At 35.9% G+C, this 21,270-nt stretch overlaps 1 protein-coding gene across 1 annotated transcript; it reads left to right on the forward strand.

The window, feature by feature from the left end:
- Window positions 1-6,488: 6,488 nt before the first annotated feature.
- On the forward strand, window positions 6,489-8,453 carry LOC113766439. Its single transcript, XM_027310634.1, has 3 exons — window positions 6,489-6,987; window positions 7,096-7,631; window positions 8,001-8,453. The coding sequence occupies exons 1-3, from the start codon at window positions 6,489-6,491 to the stop codon at window positions 8,451-8,453; spliced, it is 1,488 nt and encodes a 495-aa protein (XP_027166435.1).
- The last annotated feature ends 12,817 nt before the right edge of the window (window positions 8,454-21,270 follow it).

Consider the following 21,270-nt stretch of genomic DNA (forward strand, 5'->3'; position numbering starts at 1 on the left):
AACCAGACTCCTTGAATTTATAGGCCTAAAAATGTGATACTCTACACCATAAATTAATTTGTGGTAATGCCGGACCTAATTACCAAAATCATGGTCCACCAGGATGGAACACGTTTTTACACGTCCTTGATGAGGTCAGTGTGAAAATATACACCAACGTAACCTAATTATTATAGCTAGGCCTATAATTTTATGTTATTATTTTATCATCATTCAAACTTTTGGCTTGATACCACTGGGTAGGGTTGGTCCAGTGGCTAAGAGCTCCCCCACTATCAGGTTCATAGTTCTAATCTTGAGGTTGATAGTTGGGGATGGGAAGGGGTGTAAAGAGTGGAGGGTGATAGGGTATGTAATTGCTATTAAATTTATGAATATTTTCCTTTAATTTTGACCAAATATTGTAATAATTGATGGATTCTACTTATATTTGAGAATTGATGCTAATTTTAGGAATAGGCCAAGAAAAGGAGTAAAAAGTATATTTGGCAATTGATGCTAATTTCAGGAATATGGCAAGAAAAGGAGTAAAAATTGGTTTAATGAAGATTCTTGGTGTGTTCTGTGTGACCGCACCTAATTCTAGCCTCGGGTTCGAAGAGATCGAGATTTGGCGCGCGTGGCAATTTTCCAATTCAAATTGAAGTTCTGTGAAGTGGTTTCCTTTTCCAAAATAATTGGTTTTCGTTTTGTATTTAGAAACAAGTAACTTACCTTTTGTTAAATTATGGGTATATTTCTCTCGGAGAAAAATTAGAGGAGATTAGATGTATTAGTGGTAGTAGTAATAGCAGGAAACGTTGGTGACGTGAGTAGGAGGGATTCTTGGCCTTCGTGATTTTAAGACTTTGTTTCGGGTACCGAGAGACTATTAGTCTAGGCACCAAGCATAAACCAAACGAAGAGCTTTTCTCTCCGTCTTTTCCTGTTTTTTGCTTTTGTTGAATATTCATGCAACATTTATCAATAAAATTGCTTGGATTATTCGTAGTGATAAGTGGCTAAATTTTCTTTTTCTAGTCAAGGAGTAACGAAGGATTCATCTGCAACTGTGAGATCTAATTATTTTTATTCGTTAGTATTCGTATGTTTTTTGATTTAATTTCTCATGATTGTTTGAATGTCATGAGTGTTTGATATTTAATTCAACCTAACAATCTAATGCTAGTTAGGATAGTTAAATTCTTAATTGTTTAATTGTCTTAAATTAGTGGTGACTATTGTGATTGGTTTCATGTTAGAGAAACATATGATCTAATTTAAATAAACTCCAATAGTGTGTTTATTGATTAAAACATTACTTTTCTAGTTTTTAATGCAATCAATAAATTAAATTATACGGACGTACCTAGAGTTGTTTCTTGATTAGGAAAGTAGTTAATGAATGTACATTAACTATCGAGATATTAAGGAAAAGTTGGTTATCATCACATGTTTGGCAACTTTAACCTGTTTATTAACAAATAAATGAAATAATTATTGCATTAATGAGCAGGTGTATGAATCACTTCCGAAATTATATCCTTGACTAGAGCTTGTTTATCAGTTAATCTTTTTTTTTTTTTCAGGTTTGGATTCATTTTAAGTAAAACTTAACTAGTTATTAGACTTCATAACTAGTCATGAATATAGTACCTAGTTGACACACAAAACTCAGGGATTGAAAATTGCTTGCAAGTAACAGAGGAACAAAATACACAGATACAAATTCAAACACAGACTGCTGTTTTTATTTATTTAATGGTGCATTTTACTCGTATAAGTGCAGCTTTGACATACTTGTACAAGGACACAAACTCAAACACTAATAAGAATGGAAATAGATATTTGTAACTGGTGACTATCGAAAACTTGGTCGCAGAGAACCAGACTCCTTATATTTATGGGCCTAAAAATGTGATTCTGTACCCCATAAAGAAATTTGTGGTGATGTAGGACCGAATCACAAAAATCATGGTCCACCACCATGGAACACGTTTTTACACTGCCATGATGAGGTCGGTGTGAAAATATACACCAACGTAACCTTAATTACTATAGCTAAGCCTGTAATTTTATCTTATTATTTTATCATCCTTCCCACTTTTGGCTTGATGCCACTAGGCAAGATTGGTCCAGTGGCTAAGAGCTATCAGGTTTACAGTTTGAATCCTGAAGTTGACAGTTGGGGATGGGATGGAGTGTGGAGAAGGGAGGGAGGGTTAAAATAAAATTAAAAAAAAACTTTCAGCTTGAATATGCTAATTTCAGTCAAGTAATAACTTATGCATTTTGTATTTGATTTGATGTATTTCTTAATGAGTTGATGTAAAAGAAGATGATTAACAATTACACCAAAAGAGCAAGTCATTTTCTTAATTGGTTATTAAATTTTTAAATGGAAATTCCATTGGTTTGTAATCATTTTTACACAATAAAAGCAAGAGAACGTCAAGAAGTTGTGTTTCAATGCCAAATTGCAAAACTTTGTTGCCAACAATCAAAAAATGTATTAAACCGAATGAAAGAAAGCAGCTTTCTCATTTTGGAAATACGACAATCTATTGTGAAGATAATGTAGATTCGAATGTTCAAAAACAGCCATTATGCATGCCAATTAACAAAACTACGCTACTCATTCTATAAGAACCATGCCAGAAGTATAAAAAGTGTTCGTTTCTGATATAAGCTCAAGTTGTGGATATTTTTGTAGGTGCGTTATATTGTTTTTGAGTCAATTTGTGAAGTTAAATGGTGCAAGTTGCTTATTTTAGTCTTTGATTTGCACCTTAAGTTGATAGATGAATTAACTATGATTTTGTCATTTTACTCGCAAAATCTCTTTGTTTTGTAGGGTAAAATGAACAAGATCAATTGGAAGTGAAATGGTGGACTAACAAAGCGATGATTAGAAGCTTGAGAAATTACAGCAGTAGTTAAAAGATGTGGTGCAACTCAAGAACTTGAAAGGATGAAAGAAGGAAAGAATCTAAAACTAGGGTTTATGTTGTAATCTAGGAATCTGCATATAGGGTTATGCGTAATTTATTGAAGATTGAGCTATTTGAGTGCGTACGAATAGGAAATTATTTGGAATAATATTTTGGAATAACATCGTAACACTCTTTGTGATATGATAGATATGAGATTAAAAAGGTGGCTAGAAAGATAAAAAGATAATTAGAAAACGTATTTATGATGCAATTAATTTTTTTTATTTTTTTATTGTTGCAAATAACTTCATATCCAAACAAAGATGTTTTCCTGACCCTTGTGTCTTTTTTATTTGTCTATGCTTTTAGTAACTCGGCATATATATACTCTCCTTGTTAGAGTTCTTTTTCTGGTAAATCTTGCAATAGGACTTCAGTAATTTATTTTCTTCAAAGAGGGAATCTTTAGTTCACTAATTTAGGAATTTATAATTTTTTACTTCTTTAAATTTTTATAGTAAACTCATAATAAGTAATAACAACATTTATAATGTTCAAAATAAGGAGGATAAGCAAAGATTTTAAAATATTCTTTATCGTTTTATTGATAGACTTAAGCTAAACTCAAAATCATATATTTATAAAACCTCTACAGGCTTAGCTGCAGTGATATTACATCGAGTTTAGAAGGTAACTATAAGGACTTTTGGGGCTTTTCACCAACCGTGTTGGGGACATTTAGGAACTTTTTGGAATTGTGTTGGCCAAAATTTATATTGAGAAAGCAAAATCATATACAGACTATGAATGAGGATGCAAGCTGAGGAGAGCTTTTATAAGGATAAATCGAGAGTCAAATGGTTGGAAGAGGGTGATTGATAGCATCATGGTACGTGGGCAGGCCAACAATGGCTCGAGTAATCGAGGAGCTGAGGATCATGTGCACGCCCCAAATGGACCCATTACTAGGGCTCGCGCAAAGAAACTTCGTGAGCAACTCAATGTACTTATTCAGGCCATACACAAGTCCTTTGAAGGATTCATACACTCAAGTGAAGGTGGTCGCGGTCCGATAATGAGCATTGAAGCTACACCTGAGGATTAGGGTTTTTTTGCCAAACCCTAATTTCCATGTTAGCATCATAGTTAGTTATTTCCACATCAGTTGATTATATTGAATAATTGGCTAAGTGCATATTGCACATAGAATCGCCAAAGGTAGGATTGCTAATTTACTCATTATTATTTGCTAGAGTGGGCTGTCTAGGAAGGAAAGCCCACGTGAGGCCCAACCCATCGGGGGGGTTAAGCCTCCCTTATTAGGGCCCATATCCACTGCACCCTTAGTCCATTTTCTTACTAGATTAGGGTTTTCACTTGTAGTCTATATAAGGCACCATATTACATCAATAAAGGATAGACACTTTTATCATAAAAATACTTGAGAGAATTTTCTCCATAGCTTTCGAGCAACCCTTGAACAACTTAGAGTTTAACTCTTGTGTTCTTGTTTGGCTTATCAATTCAAGAACCACACTTGAATTGTGGCGCCTCCTACACTTGCCTGAGGTTCGCTAATTCGTTTGATTACGGGTTGAGATAATATCAACAAGTTCGTAGTCACGGGGATTAGAGGGGTCGTAGGGTTTCCGCTGCTACCGTTCCTTGCGTTCGAAGTCAAATCCAACAAGTGATCTTGGGTCGCGAATCTTCTCACCAACAAGATTCGTATCAGCTGGCATCAGAGCTAACTTGTTGGTAACATCATTTTTTATCCCTCTTTTCGTGTCTTTTGTATCTATCTCGTTAGAAAAAAAAATTTTCAGTCGCTAGTCTTATTCTTTGCAAAAAAAATTCTGCCCGTCAGTGTTTTTGTGTCTTTCTTGTGCCGTTTCTAATTTCTGGAAATTCTGGGAATTATTTGTGTTATTCGTAGGCTATTTGTTTGTTAGTTACATCGTTTGGGTTTAAAAAAAAAAAGAGAGAAGAAGAAGAAATCTGTTCATTCTTTCGTGCTGAGTTTTGGTAGTTTCCAAAAATCTGTTCGTTCTTCCTTGTTGAGTTTTAGTTGTTTCCAAATCTGTTCATGTCATTTTTTTCTTCAGTTGCTTATCATCTAGGAAAGTATTGGTACCTTGTTCTTGAAATTCTTGCGTCAAATTTGCTGGTTTCACGAAGATCTTGAAGGGATTCGGATATTCTTGAAATCTGGAAATTAGCCTTGATATTCTTGAAGTTATTTGCTGGAAATTGTGGTTTGATCTTGAATTCTTGAAATTTTCGTGGGCGTGACATTGAAACATACCTGAACTTTGAGCTCTAATTGTTGGGAACCAAGAATCACATCCTGCCAAACATTAAAATCACCAAAACAGGCCGCACCAAAGCTGCAACCAAACCTGGAAATTCGTGTGTTTGAGCCGACCCATATGCATCTTTTGGCTGCATAAAAAAAAAAAAAAAAAGCTGTTGCAGTAGCCAATTTGATCTTGAAAGGAACAAAATAAATTGCCCATCTTGTTCCGCAATCTAGTAAGGGGAATCGGGAAACACCAAGCAAGAAAAGGAAAAGGCAGCTTCCTAGTCTCCAAAACCCGAAAGATTTCTAAAAGCCAAAGACTTCCAAAACTGATAGGCTAACTTTTAGCCGCATCTTGTTCCCTATTTTATAGCTGCATAGTGCCTAAACTCCTGCCTATCTTTTAGCTATATCACCTTCTATATTTTAGCAAACGGCCCAAAAAAAAAAAATTCCAGCAAAGTAAAAGGACCACTTTCCTTGTCGGTTAGAGTTTTTAGTGTCGTTCTTAATTTTTTTCAGCTTTTGTGTCAATTCCTTTTCCAGTTTTTAGTCTTGAATATATTCTACCACTCCATTCTTAGTGTCCTAATTTTGTTTTCCAAGCAAATCTCTACTCTTACGAACCTCAAATTCTAGCGTGAACTTGATTTTTTGAGCTACACTTGAGCACTTGAGGAATTCTACTTTCTTCAGGGTTTGCAAGGGGCTGTGAGAAAATTTTGGTGAGCACATTAGAGTGATCTGAGTGACCATACACGAGTGTGAGAGTATACACTTAGGGAGTGAAGTGAGGAAAAAAAAAAGGAGAGACAAACGTTTCTTTCTCCTTTTTCCCTTTCTTTGCTACTAACCCTTGCAGGCACACTTGAGACTTTATGTCTAGTAGCAACAAAGGAGTATCCCGTCCCATGGACTTTGAACAGATGATGGAGCAAATGGAGAGGCGTTTCCAACGCATGCTAGAACCCATTCAAGATGAGTTGCTGCAACTCCGAGCGTCTGGAACACCAAAAACTTCTAAGTCCACACGAAGGCGAAGAGACGTGGAGTCGTCCGATGGTTCCAATAATGATGAAGATGATGAGGAACCTCGAGTTCGACCACGGCAAAGGAACCAGACTGGACCTACCGATGTATTCAAGGAAATCAAGATGCAAATCCCTGAGTTCAAAGGACGGTCCGATCCCGAGGCCTTTCTCGAATGGTTATCCAAGATCGAAATGGTATTTTCTTGCTAAAACTACACCGAGGTGCAAAAGGTGCAATTGGCCACCATGGAATTTACTGAGTACGCTGTGGTTTGGTGGGACCAAATCAAGAAGTCTAGAAGGAGAAATGGTCTACCTGAGCTCGTTCCATGGCCCGAGCTTCGAGCCATGATGCGCACCCGCTTTGTACCTGGACATTACACTAGGGATTTGTACCACCGATTACAAACCTTAGTTCAGGGCAACCGGAGTGTGGATGAGTACCACAAGGAGATGGAGATCCTAATGCTTAGAGCGGATGTACAGGAGGATCCTGAAGCCACCATGGCGAGATTCTTGAGCGGGTTACGACCCGATATTGCTGAACGAGTGGAACTTCAACATTATATGGAGTTGCATGAGCTTGTAGACAAGGCTATTAAGGTCGAGCAAAGGCTCAAGAGGAGGGGTACCACTCGATCGAATTTCGGCAATACCACCTACTCTACCAACCGCCCATTCCAATCAAGAAATGATTCTCGGCCTTCACCAAATGCTCATACTCCAAAGCCGAGATTCGAGGGAGGTAAGGTGGGCAACCCTAGTTTTAGTAAGCCGCCCTCTTCTACTTCAAAATTCGAGGAGCCTAGGGCATAAACTAGGGCTCGTGATACTCGATGCTTCAAATGTCAAGGTAGAGGCCATATTGCTAGTCAATGTCCCAATCAAAGGACTATGATTATGATGCAAAATGACGAGATCGTGAGTGAGGATGAAACCGAGTACGAAGGCATGCCACCCCTTGAAGGAGGTAGTGATGGTGAGTCACCAAATGAAGAGGAGTTTAGTGCACCCGAGGGTCACTTTAGGACCGCCTTGGTTGCAAGGAGAGCATTGACGGCACGTGTTAAGGAGGACGAGCTTCAACGGGAGAACATTTTCTACACTAGGTGCTTCGTTAATCAAGCACTTTGTAGTGTGATTATTGATAGTGGGAGCTGTACAAATGTGGCTAGTTCACTCATGGTGGACAACTTGAAGCTGCCTACGAGGGATCACCCGCGACCCTACAAACTCCAATGGCTCAACAATTCTGGGGAGGTTCGAGTAACCAAACAGGCTCTTATATCCTTTCAAATTCATAAATATACTGATGAAGTATTATGTGATGTAGTTCCTATGCAGGCTAGTCACATTATACTAGGTAGGCCATGGCAGTTTGACAGGCAGGTAACTTTTGATGGTGTGACTAACAAGTATAGTTTCTTGTATAATAGTAAGAAAGTCACCCTAGCTCCCCTTTCTCCAAAACAAGTGCATGAGGACCAATTGAAATTGCAACAAGAGTTTGAGAAGTATAGTGCAAAAAAGAAAGAAAATGAGAAAGTCGAGGCAAAAAAAGAGAGGAAAAAGGCTTTAGATAACTCGGCAAGTGAGGTAAAACCCGAGGGAAAACAAATGCTCCTGATAAAAGCCAAGAAAGTGAGGAAGTTAATGAGGGATGAGCAACCGCTTCTTATGCTTGTTAGTAAAGAAATAGCTCAGAATGTGCATGACCTTGATACTAACTTACCGCTGGAGGTTAAGTCTCTTTTGCAGGAATATGCTGATATCTTTCCTGATGACGTACCAAGTGGATTACCACCGCTTAGAGGCATTGAGCACCAAATAGACTTCGTCCCTGGAGCGTCGTTGCCAAATCGCCCAGCTTACAAGAGCAACCCGGAGGAAACTAAGGAGCTGCAAAGGCAAGTGGACGACTTGCTTGGCAAAGGATGGGCACGTGAGAACTTAAGCCCGTGCGCTGTCCCAGTCATTTTGGTGCCCAAGAAAGATGGTACGTGGAGAATGTGCACTGATTGTAGAGCCGTAAATGCCATCACGGTAAAGTATCGCCACCCTATACCTCGCTTAGATGACATGCTTGATGAGTTGCATGGGGCTGTGTTCTTTACCAAAATTGATCTCAAAAGTGGGTACCATCAAATTAGGATAAAGGAGGGGGACGAATGGAAAACTGCCTTCAAAACTAAGTATGGATTGTATGAGTAGTTAGTGATGCCTTTTGGGCTAACTAATGCACCTAGCACCTTCATGAGGTTAATGAACCATGTTTTGCGTCCATTCTTAGGGAAATTCGTGGTAGTTTACTTTGACGATATCCTAATTTATAGCAAATCTTATGATGAACACCTAGAGCATATTAGGGCTGTTATAGATGTACTTCGATGAGAGAAGCTCTATGCCAATCTCAAGAAGTGCAATTTTTGCACTAATGAGCTTGTGTTTCTAGGGTTTGTTATAAGTGCGCAGGGAATGAAGGTGGATGACCAAAAGGTGAAAGCTATCCAAGAGTGGCCAACACCAAGATCGGTGGGTGATGTTCGGAGCTTCCATGGACTTGCGGGTTTCTATAGGAGATTTGTGAGGGACTTTAGCACCATTGTTGCACCCTTGACCGAGTTGATCAAGAAGAATGAGAACTTCCATTGGGGAGATTCTCAAGAACAAGCCTTTCGCGCTTTAAAACACAAACTCACACATGCACCTGTACTTGCTTTACCTGACTTTTCTAAGACATTTGAAATTGATTGTGATGCTTCAGGTATTGGAGTTGGAGCTGTGTTGAACCAAGGAGGAAGACCTATTGCCTACTTTAGTGAGAAACTCAATGGGGCTGCACTGAACTACTCAACTTATGATAAAGAGTTATACGCCCTCATTCGAGCACTACAAGTTTGGCAGCACTACTTAAGGCCAAAGGAATTCGTAATACACACTGATCATGAGTCCCTTAAATACCTTAAGGCCCAGCACACCTTGAGCAAAAAGCATGCAAGGTGGATCGCATTCGTGGAGTCCTTTCTGTACGTGATTAAATACAAGGCTGGTAAGTCTAATGTGGTTGCGGATGCACTCTCACGAAGGTACTCCCTACTCACTTCCTTAGATGCTAAGTTGTTAGGGTTTGAGCTGATTAAAGACATCTATGCACAAGATAGTGATTTCGGTGAACTTTACCTTTCTTGCAAACACACTGGGCAAGGTAAATTCTTCATTTTCAATGGTTACTTGTTTTATGCCAATCGGCTTTGCATCCCACATGGATCCATCCGCGAACTTTTGGTACGAGAATCCCATTCGGGTGGCCTTATAGGACATTTTGGGGTTGATAAGACTCTTGCCATACTGCAGGAGCACTTCTATTGGCCACACATGAGGAGAGATGTTGCACGGGTGGTGAAGCGATGCTTAGCTTGTAAGAAAGCTAAATCCAAGGTACACCCGTATGGCCTTTACACCCCGTTGCCTATTTCTAGTGCACCATGGATTGACATTTCTATGGATTTTATACTTGGTTTGCCTAGATCCAAGTATGGCCATGACTCCATTTATGTGGTTGTTGATAGATTCTCTAAAATGGCACATTTCATTGCTTGTCATAAAACGGATGATGCATCTCATATTGCTAATTTGTTCTTTAAAGAGATTGTGAGATTGCATGACATTCCTAGGACCATTGTATCTGATAGAGATGTTAAATTTCTAAGCTATTTTTGGAAGACACTCTGGTCTAAGTTAGGCACCAAATTGCTATTCTCTACTGCTAGCCACCCCCAAACTGATGGTCAAACCGAGGTGGTAAATCGTACATTAGGTACCTTGTTGCGTGCCATCATAAAAAAGAACTTGAAATCTTGGAAAGAGTGTTTACCTCATGTTGAGTTTGCTTATAATAGGGCTATCCATTCTACTACTGGTTTCTCTCCATTTGAATGTGTTTATGGTTTTAATCCGCTAACACCACTTGATCTAGTGCCATTACCTAGTAATGAGCGCGCACATTTGGATGGTAAGAAACGTGCAGAGTTTGTTAAGCAACTGCATGAGAAAGTCAGGGCTAACATTGAGAGGAGAACTGCTCAATATGTCAAGCAAGCTAACAAAGGTCGCCAAAAGTTGATTTTTGAGCCTGGCGATTGGGTGTGGTTGCACATGCGCAAAGAACGATTTCCTGTTCAAAGGAGGAACAAATTACAACCACGGGGTGATGGACCTTTTCAAGTGTTGGAGCGCATCAATGACAACGCCTATAAACTTGACCTTCCTGGTGAGTATGGAGTTAGTGCTACATTTAATGTCTCTGACTTAGCTCCTTTTGATGCAGATGATGCGTTTGATTTGAGGGCAAATCCTTCTCAAGAGGAGGGGAATGATAGCATCATGGTACGTGGGCAGGCCAACAATGGCTCGGGTAATCGAGGAGCTGAGGATCACGTGCACGCCCCAAGTGGACCCATTACTAGGGCTCGCGCAAAGAAACTTCGTGAGCAACTCAATGTACTTATTCAGGCCATACACAAGTCCTTTGAAGGATTCATACACTCAAGTGAAGGTGGTCGCGGTCCGATAATGAGCATTGAAGCTACACCTGAGGATTAGGGTTTTTTTGCCAAACCCTAATTTCCGTTTTAGCATCATAGTTAGTTATTTCCACATTAGTTGATTAGATTGAATAATTGGCTAAGTGCATATTGCACGTAGAATCGCCAAAGGTAGGATTGCTAATTTACTCATTATTATTTGCTAGAGTGGGCTGTCTAGGAAGGAAAGCCCACGTGAGGCCCAACCCATCGGGGGTTAAGCCTCCCTTATTAGGGCCCATATCCACTGCACCCTTAGTCCATTTTCTTACTAGATTAGGGTTTTCACTTGTAGCCTATATAAGGCACCATATTACATCAATAAAGGGTAGACATTTTTATCATAAAAATACTTGAGAGAATTTTCTCCATAGCTTTCGAGCAACCCTTGAACAACTTAGAGTTTAACTCTTGTGTTCTTGTTTGGCTTATCAATTCAAGAACCACACTTGAATTGTGGCGCCTCCTACACTTGCTTGAGGTTCGCTAATTCGTTTGATTACGGGTTGAGATAATATCAACAAGTTCGTAGTCACGGGGATTAGAGGGGTCGTAGGGTTTCCGCTGCTACCGTTCCTTGCGTTCGAAGTCAAATCCAACAAGTGATCTTGGGTCGCGAATCTTCTCACCAACAAGATTCGTATCAGTGATGCCAACACGGCATTTTGATCAATGAATTCCTGTAAACACATAGGATCGATTGTAGTAATAAATTACCTATAGTATTCCAAAATAGAATCTATACGGACGAGTTAATTTTCTCTACTTTAATTATTCTAGACAAATAATAAAATTCAAATTCATAGGGGTTTCAATCTATAACTAAAAAAAATGAACAAATAATCAAGGCAAATTAAATAGAGTTGAGAAAATGGTTGGCAAGAGTCTAGGGTTTTAGATTTTTATACAAAATTTAAATTAATCATCCCATTATTTTTCTCAACATGCCAACAATGTATTACACGCAAATACCTTAGATTATCTCTGGATATATCTAAGTTACGCTTAATTAAATCGCATGTCTCTCTCGAGATCATAAGTATTTAATTAAACCCTTTAAGATCTTAGGTGATATAATTACGTCATACAACTGCTAACCTACTCTCATAATTAGATTAAATATGTTAATTTATCTAGTGCACGGTTGTATATCCCTTTTTAGTTTAATACAAGCATTAAGGGCATGTCTATAGTACGTGGCCAATCACAAACATGCAATTAAATCAAAAATAAATAAATCAAGACAAAAGTAAAGAATTTAACTAAGATAAGTAATCAAATCTCCTTCATAAAACTCTAAGCCTAGAAAATTGAGCTCAACATATTCATAATTAAAACCAAGAATTCAAAGAAAAGATACAAGTAAGAAGATAAAGTAAAGAAAACTTCTCAATTTTCTATGCTTTGGTCCCCGTCTTGATCATCCTTTTTTATTCTTCCACGCTTCATCCTTGATCTATCATGAAAAGAAGATGTAAAAAGGATGAAATAATGTAGCCTAATATTTTCTGACCTCCAAAAACGTCCTAGATAGCGCTTATTTATAGTTTCTTAAAGTAGTATCTCAAATGGGATAGGATTGGGTTTATTGGAACTAAAAAATAACATTTTCGTATATTTTTTCAATAAAGTCCAGCCCAAAGTTTGGCACCGAACATTAGGATTACAGGAAGCTCGGCCTGAAGACCGAATGCATAGTCGGCGTCGGTTATAACAGAGCCATGAATGGATCACTATAGATCTACACATGGATCATATTTGAAGCCAAAAAAACTCGATCAAAGAGGCTGAATCAACTCTTGCAAACATGAAAGTTGTAGTCCTTTAAATTAGCTTTCCCATGCCATAACAATCATATCATTTGGAGATCTGGACACTAAGATATGTCTAAAATACTGAAAACTAATCAGAAGAGCATCATAGCAAAACTATATTTTAGTATTTTGGATTGTTTGTTATGAAAACATGAGAACTGGACTTTGATATCTCATAAAAGTTGTAGATCTTTCTCTTACTTCAAAGTGAATCAAGAATTATATCAATCCAATTTGTGTAACTCAAGTTATTGCCAAAATAATGAAACATGTCAATCCAGTCAAACCCCTTACTCTTCAAGTATTCTTCTTCCATTGCTTCTTCGCCATATTTTTGTCTATTTTCTGTCCAGTCAAGATTTTCACTTATTAGACCAATATAATAACAAAATAAAGTAGTTTCCATTCAAAATAAAGCTCAAATAACATAATTAACTAGCAACTTATACATATAAATACACTACATTTTATACCCTATCACATTTTTCCATAGAAAGTTGAAAATTTACCATTCTCACAACAAAATCTTAAGTCTCACAAACTCTGAGTATATAAGGCTTTACAGACTGTGAAAATGTGAAGAGGGAAGTAGTTGGATATTATTTGTAATCATTTTCTAAACATGGTTCCTTCTCTGAAACTATGGAGCATAGGTTATCCAAGATTATTAAAAATAGATTAACCAAAAAGCAAGGGGCAAAGTTGATTCAGAAAATTACTGACTTAGAGATTCAGCAAGCTTTATTCAGCATGAAAGAAGGTACTTCACCAGAGCCTGATGCTTTCACTGTGGATTTTTTCAATAAAAATTGATGACTATTAGGTGCTGGTTTGATTAATGCTATATAGTACTGTTTTCATACTCAGCATATGGCTATAGGATTGAATAGTACAATCATCACTTTGGTTCCCAAGATAGCTTCACCCGTGGGAATGAAGGAATATGGTCTTGTTGCTTGTTGCAACGCACTCTAAGAAATATATTCTAATTTCTAGGGTGCTTACTGAATTATTTAAACAAATTTTGGAAGGTCTGATATCTAAGAGGCAAAGTGCCTTTTTAAAAGGTTGAAATATTTCAGATAATGTCCTATTGATGCATGAGTTGGTGAGAAATTATCATAAGAAAGGGAGAAAAGCAAGATGTGTTATGAAAGTTGACATCACGAAAGCATATGATACAGTTAGATGGCTGTTTCTTTTTCACGGTTCTCAAACTTATGAACTTCTCCTCTACCTTATTTATTGCGCAAAAAACTGTGCTATGACTACTAGATTCTCTCTCAACCTAAATGGCTTCCTTGTTGGCTAATTTGCAAGTTGTAGAGGGTTGAGGCAAGGACATTTTATATCTACTCACCTTTGTCTTGGTAGTAATGGAAGCGTTTTCTCAGATTATGGATGCAAACATTGAAGAGATGGGGTTTGAATACCACCCCAGATGTTCAGAGATGAAATCATACCATATTTCCTTTGTTGATGATTTGTTCATTATGGCTATTCCATCTCATAAATCCTTGACGAGATTTATACTTGCACTCTAATTTTTAAACCTAATTCCCTTGTTAACGGATCGTGTATTGTAGTACAAAGGAAATAAGGTCGAATCCCACGAGAATCACTCTCAACTACTAAGGTTTTTTGCTCACTTTATTATCTAAACTACTCAAGAATTTTAACTAAGTGAAACCATCAAAAGCTAAAATAATGCAAGGCAAATTAACAACTTGAAGAAACTCAACTAAAGACAAATGTCCTAGGGTATAGATTCCACTAAATGTACCTAACTATGGATGAAATAGCCAATTATCACTCATGGTTTTGTCTTGCTAAGGATGTATTTCACTCAAGTCTTCAGAACTCGTTCTCGCCAATGAACTGAACTTAGCCAACACTATACTTTCCTTACTCTCATGGTGAAATCTAAAGTGAAGACTTAATCTAGATCTAGAAATGCCAAAAATATCCACCTAAGTGTACCATTATTTTCGTGTGTCTACTCATTAGGTTTACCTATTCTATTTCATCATTGTTAATTATTCTCATAGATTAACAACAACTATCATGGTTTGTAAATGGTGATTAAGCATTTACAAGTGTTAAAGTAAAAATAAATGAACTAGCAAGTGCAAGATATAACAATAATCAACTTTATTCAACCATAATCAAGGCACAAATAGCTTCATCTACCCCTAAAACAAGAAGATTTAGCTAGACATAGTAGATTTAATAATAAAACTCGTGTCTTCAATGTAACTAAGAATTAATGGCACAACAAAGAGAGTAAAGAGAAAGAAATACTTATTCAAGTGAAGAAACAAGATCTTCAAGTTTCATCATTTTCATTGCAATAAAAAATACATTGTTCATCAAGAGTTCTTCAAGTTTTTGAAGATAAAAAGAAAATTAGATCTAAAACTATCAGTAAGCTAAAACTAAAAAAAAGAGAAGAAAAAGCTCTCTCTCTTGTCAAGAACTAATCTCCCTCTCCAATAACATGTTTCTTCCTTGTTAAGAGTCAACAAAAGAAACTCTTAGATCCTCCAAAAGTTGGTACAAAATGTCTTTTTGTGTCTTGTCCACAAAAAAAAAAAGAAAGAAAAACCATGCAAGTTGGTGAGTTGCAGCTACCATGAATTCCTGGATCAAATCCCTCGAGGGATTCTCCCAGGGATTGTGCAGAACAAATGATTTGCTACGAAATGATTCACTGGCCACAAACTGTGGGAGAAACTGCAGGCGGATTCTCCCGCGGTTTCTCTCTAGTTTTTTTTCTTCTTTGTTTCCTTCTTTCTTTCTTCCAAGCTTCATGCTTTCCTTGCACCATTTCTTTTAGCCATTGTTGTGACTCCTCAAGCTTCTCATCCCAGCTCATTGCACGTCCAATTAAGCTTAATCATTTTTCCTACAAAACAAAAGAAATTTGCAAGTGAAATGATAAAATCACAACTAATCCATTAATCACTTAAGGTGCAAATTAGTGACATAAAATGGATAATTTATACCAATTAATCTTACAAATAGACTCAAAATCGATATGAGATTCAGGCCACTTTGAAAGAATTCTCTGAGATGTCGAGTCTTCAACCAAACCTGGCTAAATCAGAGATTTTTGCAGCCGGTGTATCTAACTAGCAATGTGTGAAGTTGAATGAAGCTGTGGGGATTCGCTTGGGACACTTGCTAGTTTGATACCTAAGTGTTCCTTTAATATCTACTAGGCCAAGTGCTATTGACTGCTAGCCTATTCTTGATAAAATAGGGGCTATAATTAAAAGTTGGGCAGCTTGGAAACTCTCTTATGGAGGAAGGCTCATTTTACTTGAATTTATACTTAATAGCCTTTTCGTTTATTTGTCCTCCTCAAGTTGTCTGTTGCAAAGGTGGAGAGTATTTTGAATGCCTTTCTATGGTCTGGAGTGGAGCTAAGGAGTGAGGACACATGCAAAAGTTATTTGGGTAGAAGTTTGTAAACCAAAGTATGAAGGAGGTCTGGGATTGACATATTTCAAACTATGGAATAGAGCTTGATGTGCATGGGGCATACAAAATTAAACTCAATACGTAGTCAAATTTTACATTTATAAATTTTTAAATACCCTACACAAGTTTTGACCGAGATAACTTTATTCCTTTGCAATCCTATAGATATGAGAAAGAGTAGCACTTTCCAAACATTAAGACTAACAATTTTTGGTCGCATCATTACCAATCTGAATATATAGCTAGATCAAGTTAACTTTGGGCCAAAGCTTTTTAAATTCATTAGCTTTTGGATGTAGCATGAGTTTTTTGATGTCCTGTTGGATTCTTGGCAAGCTGATCCTGGAGTGTTAATAAATCCCATACAGCTTATCTGTTTTGAACTAAAACAGCTTATGGGTAAGCTTCAAGAGCTGAATAAAAGAGACTATAACCACATCTCTGGTGGAGTATATTGTTTTTGAGTCAATTTGTGAAGTTAAATGGTGCAAGTTGCTTATTTTAGTCTTTGATTTGCACCTTAAGTTGATAGATGAATTAACTATGATTTTGTCATTTTACTCGCAAAATCTCTTTGTTTTGTAGGGTAAAATGAACAAGATCAATTGGAAGTGAAATGGTGGACTAACAAAGCGATGATTAGAAACTTGAGAAATTACAACAGTAGTTAAAAGATGTGGTGCAACTCAAGAACTTGAAAGGATGAAAGAAGAAAAGAATCTAAAATTGGGGTTTATGTTGTAATCTAGGAATCTGCATATAGGGTAATGCATAATTTATTGAAGATTGAACTATTTGAGTGCGTACGAATAGGAAATTATTTGGAATAATATTTTGGAATAACATCGTAACACTCTTTGTGATATGATAGATATGAGATTAAAAAGGTGGCTAGAAAGATAAAAAGATAATTAGAAAACGGATTTATGATGCAATTAAATTTTTTTTTTTATTGTTGCAAATAACTTCATATCCAAACAAAGATGTTTTCCTGATCCTTGTGTCCTTTTTATTTGTCTATGCTTTTAGTAACTCGGCATATACTCTCCTTGTTAGAGTTCTTTTTCTGGTAAATCTTGCAATAGGACTTCAGTAATTTGTTTTCTTCAAAGAGGGAATCTTTAGTTCACTAATTTATGAATTTATAACTTTTTACTTCTTTAAATTTTTATAGTAAACTCATAATAAATAATAACAACATTTATAATGTTCAAAATAAGGAGGATAACCAAAGATTTTAATATATTCTTTATCGTTTTATTGATAGACTTAAGCTAAACTCAAAATCATATATTTGTAAAACCTCTACAGGCTTAGCTGCAGTGATATTACATTGAATTTAGAAGGTAACTATAAGGACTTTTGGGGCTTTTCACCAACCGTGTTGGGGACATTTAGGAACTTTTTGGAATTGTGTTGGCCAAAATTTATATTGAGAAAGCAAAATCATATACAGACTATGAATGAGGATGCAAGCTGAGGAGAGCTTTTATAAGGATAAATCGAGAGTCAAATGGTTGAAAGAGGGTGATGCCAACACTGCATTTTGATCAATGAATTCCTGTAAGCACATAGGATCGATTGTAGTAATAAATTACCTGTAGTATTCCAAAATAGAATCTAGATGAACGAGTTAATTTTCTCTACTTTAATTATTCTAGACAAATAATAAAATTCAAATTCATAGGGGTTTCAATCTATAACTAAAAAAAATGAACAAATAATCAAGGCAAATTAAATAGAGTTGAGAAAATGGTTTGCAAGAGTCTAGGGTTTTAGATTTTTATGCAAAATTTAAATTAATCATCCCATTATTTTTCCCAACATGCCAACAATGTATTACACGCAAATACCTTAGATTATCTCTAGATATACCTAAGTTATGCTTAATTAAATCGCATGTCTCTCTTGAGATCATAAGTATTTAATTAAACCCTTTAAGATCTTAGGTGATATAATTACGTCATACAACTGCTAACTTACTCTCATAATTAGATTAAATATGTTTATTTATCTAGTGCACGGTTGTATATCTCTTTTTAGTTTAATACAAGCACTAAGGGCATGTCTATAGTGGCCAATCACAAACATGCAATCACAAATTTTACCTAGAAAATTTAGTGTCATTTAATTAATTTAAATGTTCAATTTTTATTATGAAACAGTCTAAATATATTAAGATATGATTCCATTAATATGAAGTACTGATAGTCAAATTACAGACATCAAAATTACATGTTTAATGTTCTTTCCAGGTTTGCTGGGTTTTGGGGACATTAAATGTTAAAATATCCAAAATTAAAAGTTAAAATATCCTCAAAGCCCATTACATCCACCTGCATTGAGAACCAAAGGGAAATTACCAGGTGGTCTTTAATTTTTAATTTGGGGTTTTAAGCTGGATGCCTAAGAAATGCAGCCTGAGCTTGGACAGAAGTTAACGGGTCGAGTGAGAGTAACCAAAAATTATGAATGGGTCGTAGTCAAGCTTTCATTGACTAAAAAGACGTTTACATAACCCTACCAAACCCATTAATTAAATGGGGTTTTATGGTCCACCTATCTGCACCTGGTACCTAATTAAATTCAGGCAACCACTTGACCCGCCCATTTGGACTGCCCTCATCCACAAAATAGTGATCTTACTTTCAGGATAAAGAAGGCTGCATACTTTATATCTCAAGAAAAATGCTTTTTTAAAAAAAAATATATATCTACCACGTTATCATTATATACATTAGTAGATTTAATTTGGATACATGGCACATCATCCTAATTTAAATTTGAATGTAGCCTCGTTAACACACACACACACACACATATATATATATACTAGGGGAAAATTTTTTATTTAGTATTAAGTAAAGATAGTTAATAATTATTATTTAGTATTTTGTAGCATAAGAATTGAAGTATGACAATTTTATTATGTGATATTAAATAGAAAAATCATAAATTACATATTGAGTGAAAAAAATAATATGCAACAAAATATAATTATAAAATACGATTAATCACTTTGCGTCTAATCTAATAGAATAAAAGATCTACTTATATCTACTCATGCATTTTAGGGATGTTAAATTTTGTCGTTAAGTTTGAATTTGATCTTGATTTGAGGGCAGTCTACCTCATTATCTTGTCATATAAGTGAGATTTGAAAAATTAGCATACTTGAAGAAATCATTGCTAGTGGAATTTCGGTTCTTGCAAGCCAAATTCTTGGATTTATATTGATTCCAATGACATATCATCATGAAAGCTCCACATTGACAAATCAATTAATTATGATTTATTGTATGATTTAGGACATATAGCAAAGCATCTCTTTCTCGATAGGGGTTACAATCACAAAACATCAGTTTTTGACCTAGTTGCAAAGATATACAATAACTAACACGCTAATCTAGATGAATAATTACCTCAAAAAAGTACTAAAACATCTTAACCCACTCAATTCAAGAAAAAAATTAAAAGTAATGAAGTACATACTTTAGATTTGCAGCCAAATAGTTTTAAGTAGATAGTTAAACATATTGGCAAATCAAATGAAGTGAAAAATTGCCTAAATGGAATCATAAAAAAAGTAGCAAATGATTTGAAAATTATCGTAACTAATAGTTAAAACAACAAAAGAAGTAGATGCAATCTATTAATGAAAAAATTTATGATGACAAACTTATTCTAAACCACAAATAACAATTAATAAATGTGATCTCCTCCCTATCAAGCCTATCTAACATGGGCAATTGAATTAAAACACTAAAAAAAGTATTGCACATACAACTTACAAGATTGCAAATTTCTTACAACCAAAAAAGTAGATTAGCTAAAGAAAACAAACCTATTGAGAAAGATGTTGCAAAATGGGAAAGAGTAGTAGCTAATATAGCAACATCTGAATTCAATAGACTACATGATTGTAGTGGAACAAAGTTATAGGTAAATGAAATGAATTTGGATAGATGGGGGTTACTATGGTAACGGCCAAGAAACCAAACTTGTGTCTTAACATCTATATATCATAAGTTTGCAAATAACTGTTGAGAAAGGCTTTAAGAAATTAAGAGACGTAGATGTTAATACAATTAAATGATTAAAAGGATTTTTATGTAATTTCACTAAAACACAAGCTGAATTCAATTGTACCGAATAATTAATTGAATATCGAATACTGTCACATGTTAAACTTACTCATAGCTTTAAATGTCTGAGAGGACATTTAAGTAATTATAAAAAAAAACCAAATCAGTTATAATGATTCATATTAAATATTCCAATTTCACCTCAAATACTCTCATATTTCCAAAATAGCCCCATCCTTGGGATTGAAATCTTTGCCCTAAATTCATTCTTATATAGTATAAGGATATATACATATGTTTTTTTTAGTGTAAGTAGGAGGACTCGAACCCGAGACCTTCGCTTGCACTTCTTTCCCCTGTATCACCCAACCCATCCCTCTCCCCTATACGTATGTATATATATGCATGTGTGTATATATATGTATGTACGTATGTATGTGTGTGTGCAACAATCCAACCCTTTCTTTCTTCTTTTTTTCCCTTCTTTTTCTTCTTCTGCTTCGTAATTATCATTAGGCACAAATCATACGAGTAATCAACCATGTTTTTTCTAAATCCAATTTTATTCTTGTTGATAATCGTAGTCCCCTTTTTAATCTTTATATTCTTGTCCAGAACATCCATCCTGCATATCGTGAACAATTGGTGGCGGAGTTTAGCTGACAAATTTTACGTGTACCAGTTGTACAGAGATCCAAAAACGGAAATTTAGCTATGGCCTGCATATGAATTCCCAGTGACACTTTTGATCACTCGTCGTCTTGCCACATTCAACCGCTGATGGGTCAAGAAACAACTTTTTGTTAACTCGCTGGCCTGAACAGTCTTCATATTTATGAAGAACATCCAAAATATACTTCAAAGAAGAACCAAAACGTCATCGGCTTGTGTTACTCCCAATGTATCAACTAATCTTTCATTTCTTTTTAATGTTTGGATTCATCTTAAGTAATACTTAACTAGTTATCAGACTTCATAACTAGTCATGAATATAGTACCTAGCTGACATGCAAAACTCAGGGATTGATAGTTGCTTGCAGGTAACAGAGAAACAAAATACACA

This window comes from Coffea eugenioides, chromosome 3, assembly GCF_003713205.1.
Source record: "Coffea eugenioides isolate CCC68of chromosome 3, Ceug_1.0, whole genome shotgun sequence".
NCBI lineage: Eukaryota > Viridiplantae > Streptophyta > Magnoliopsida > Gentianales > Rubiaceae > Coffea > Coffea eugenioides.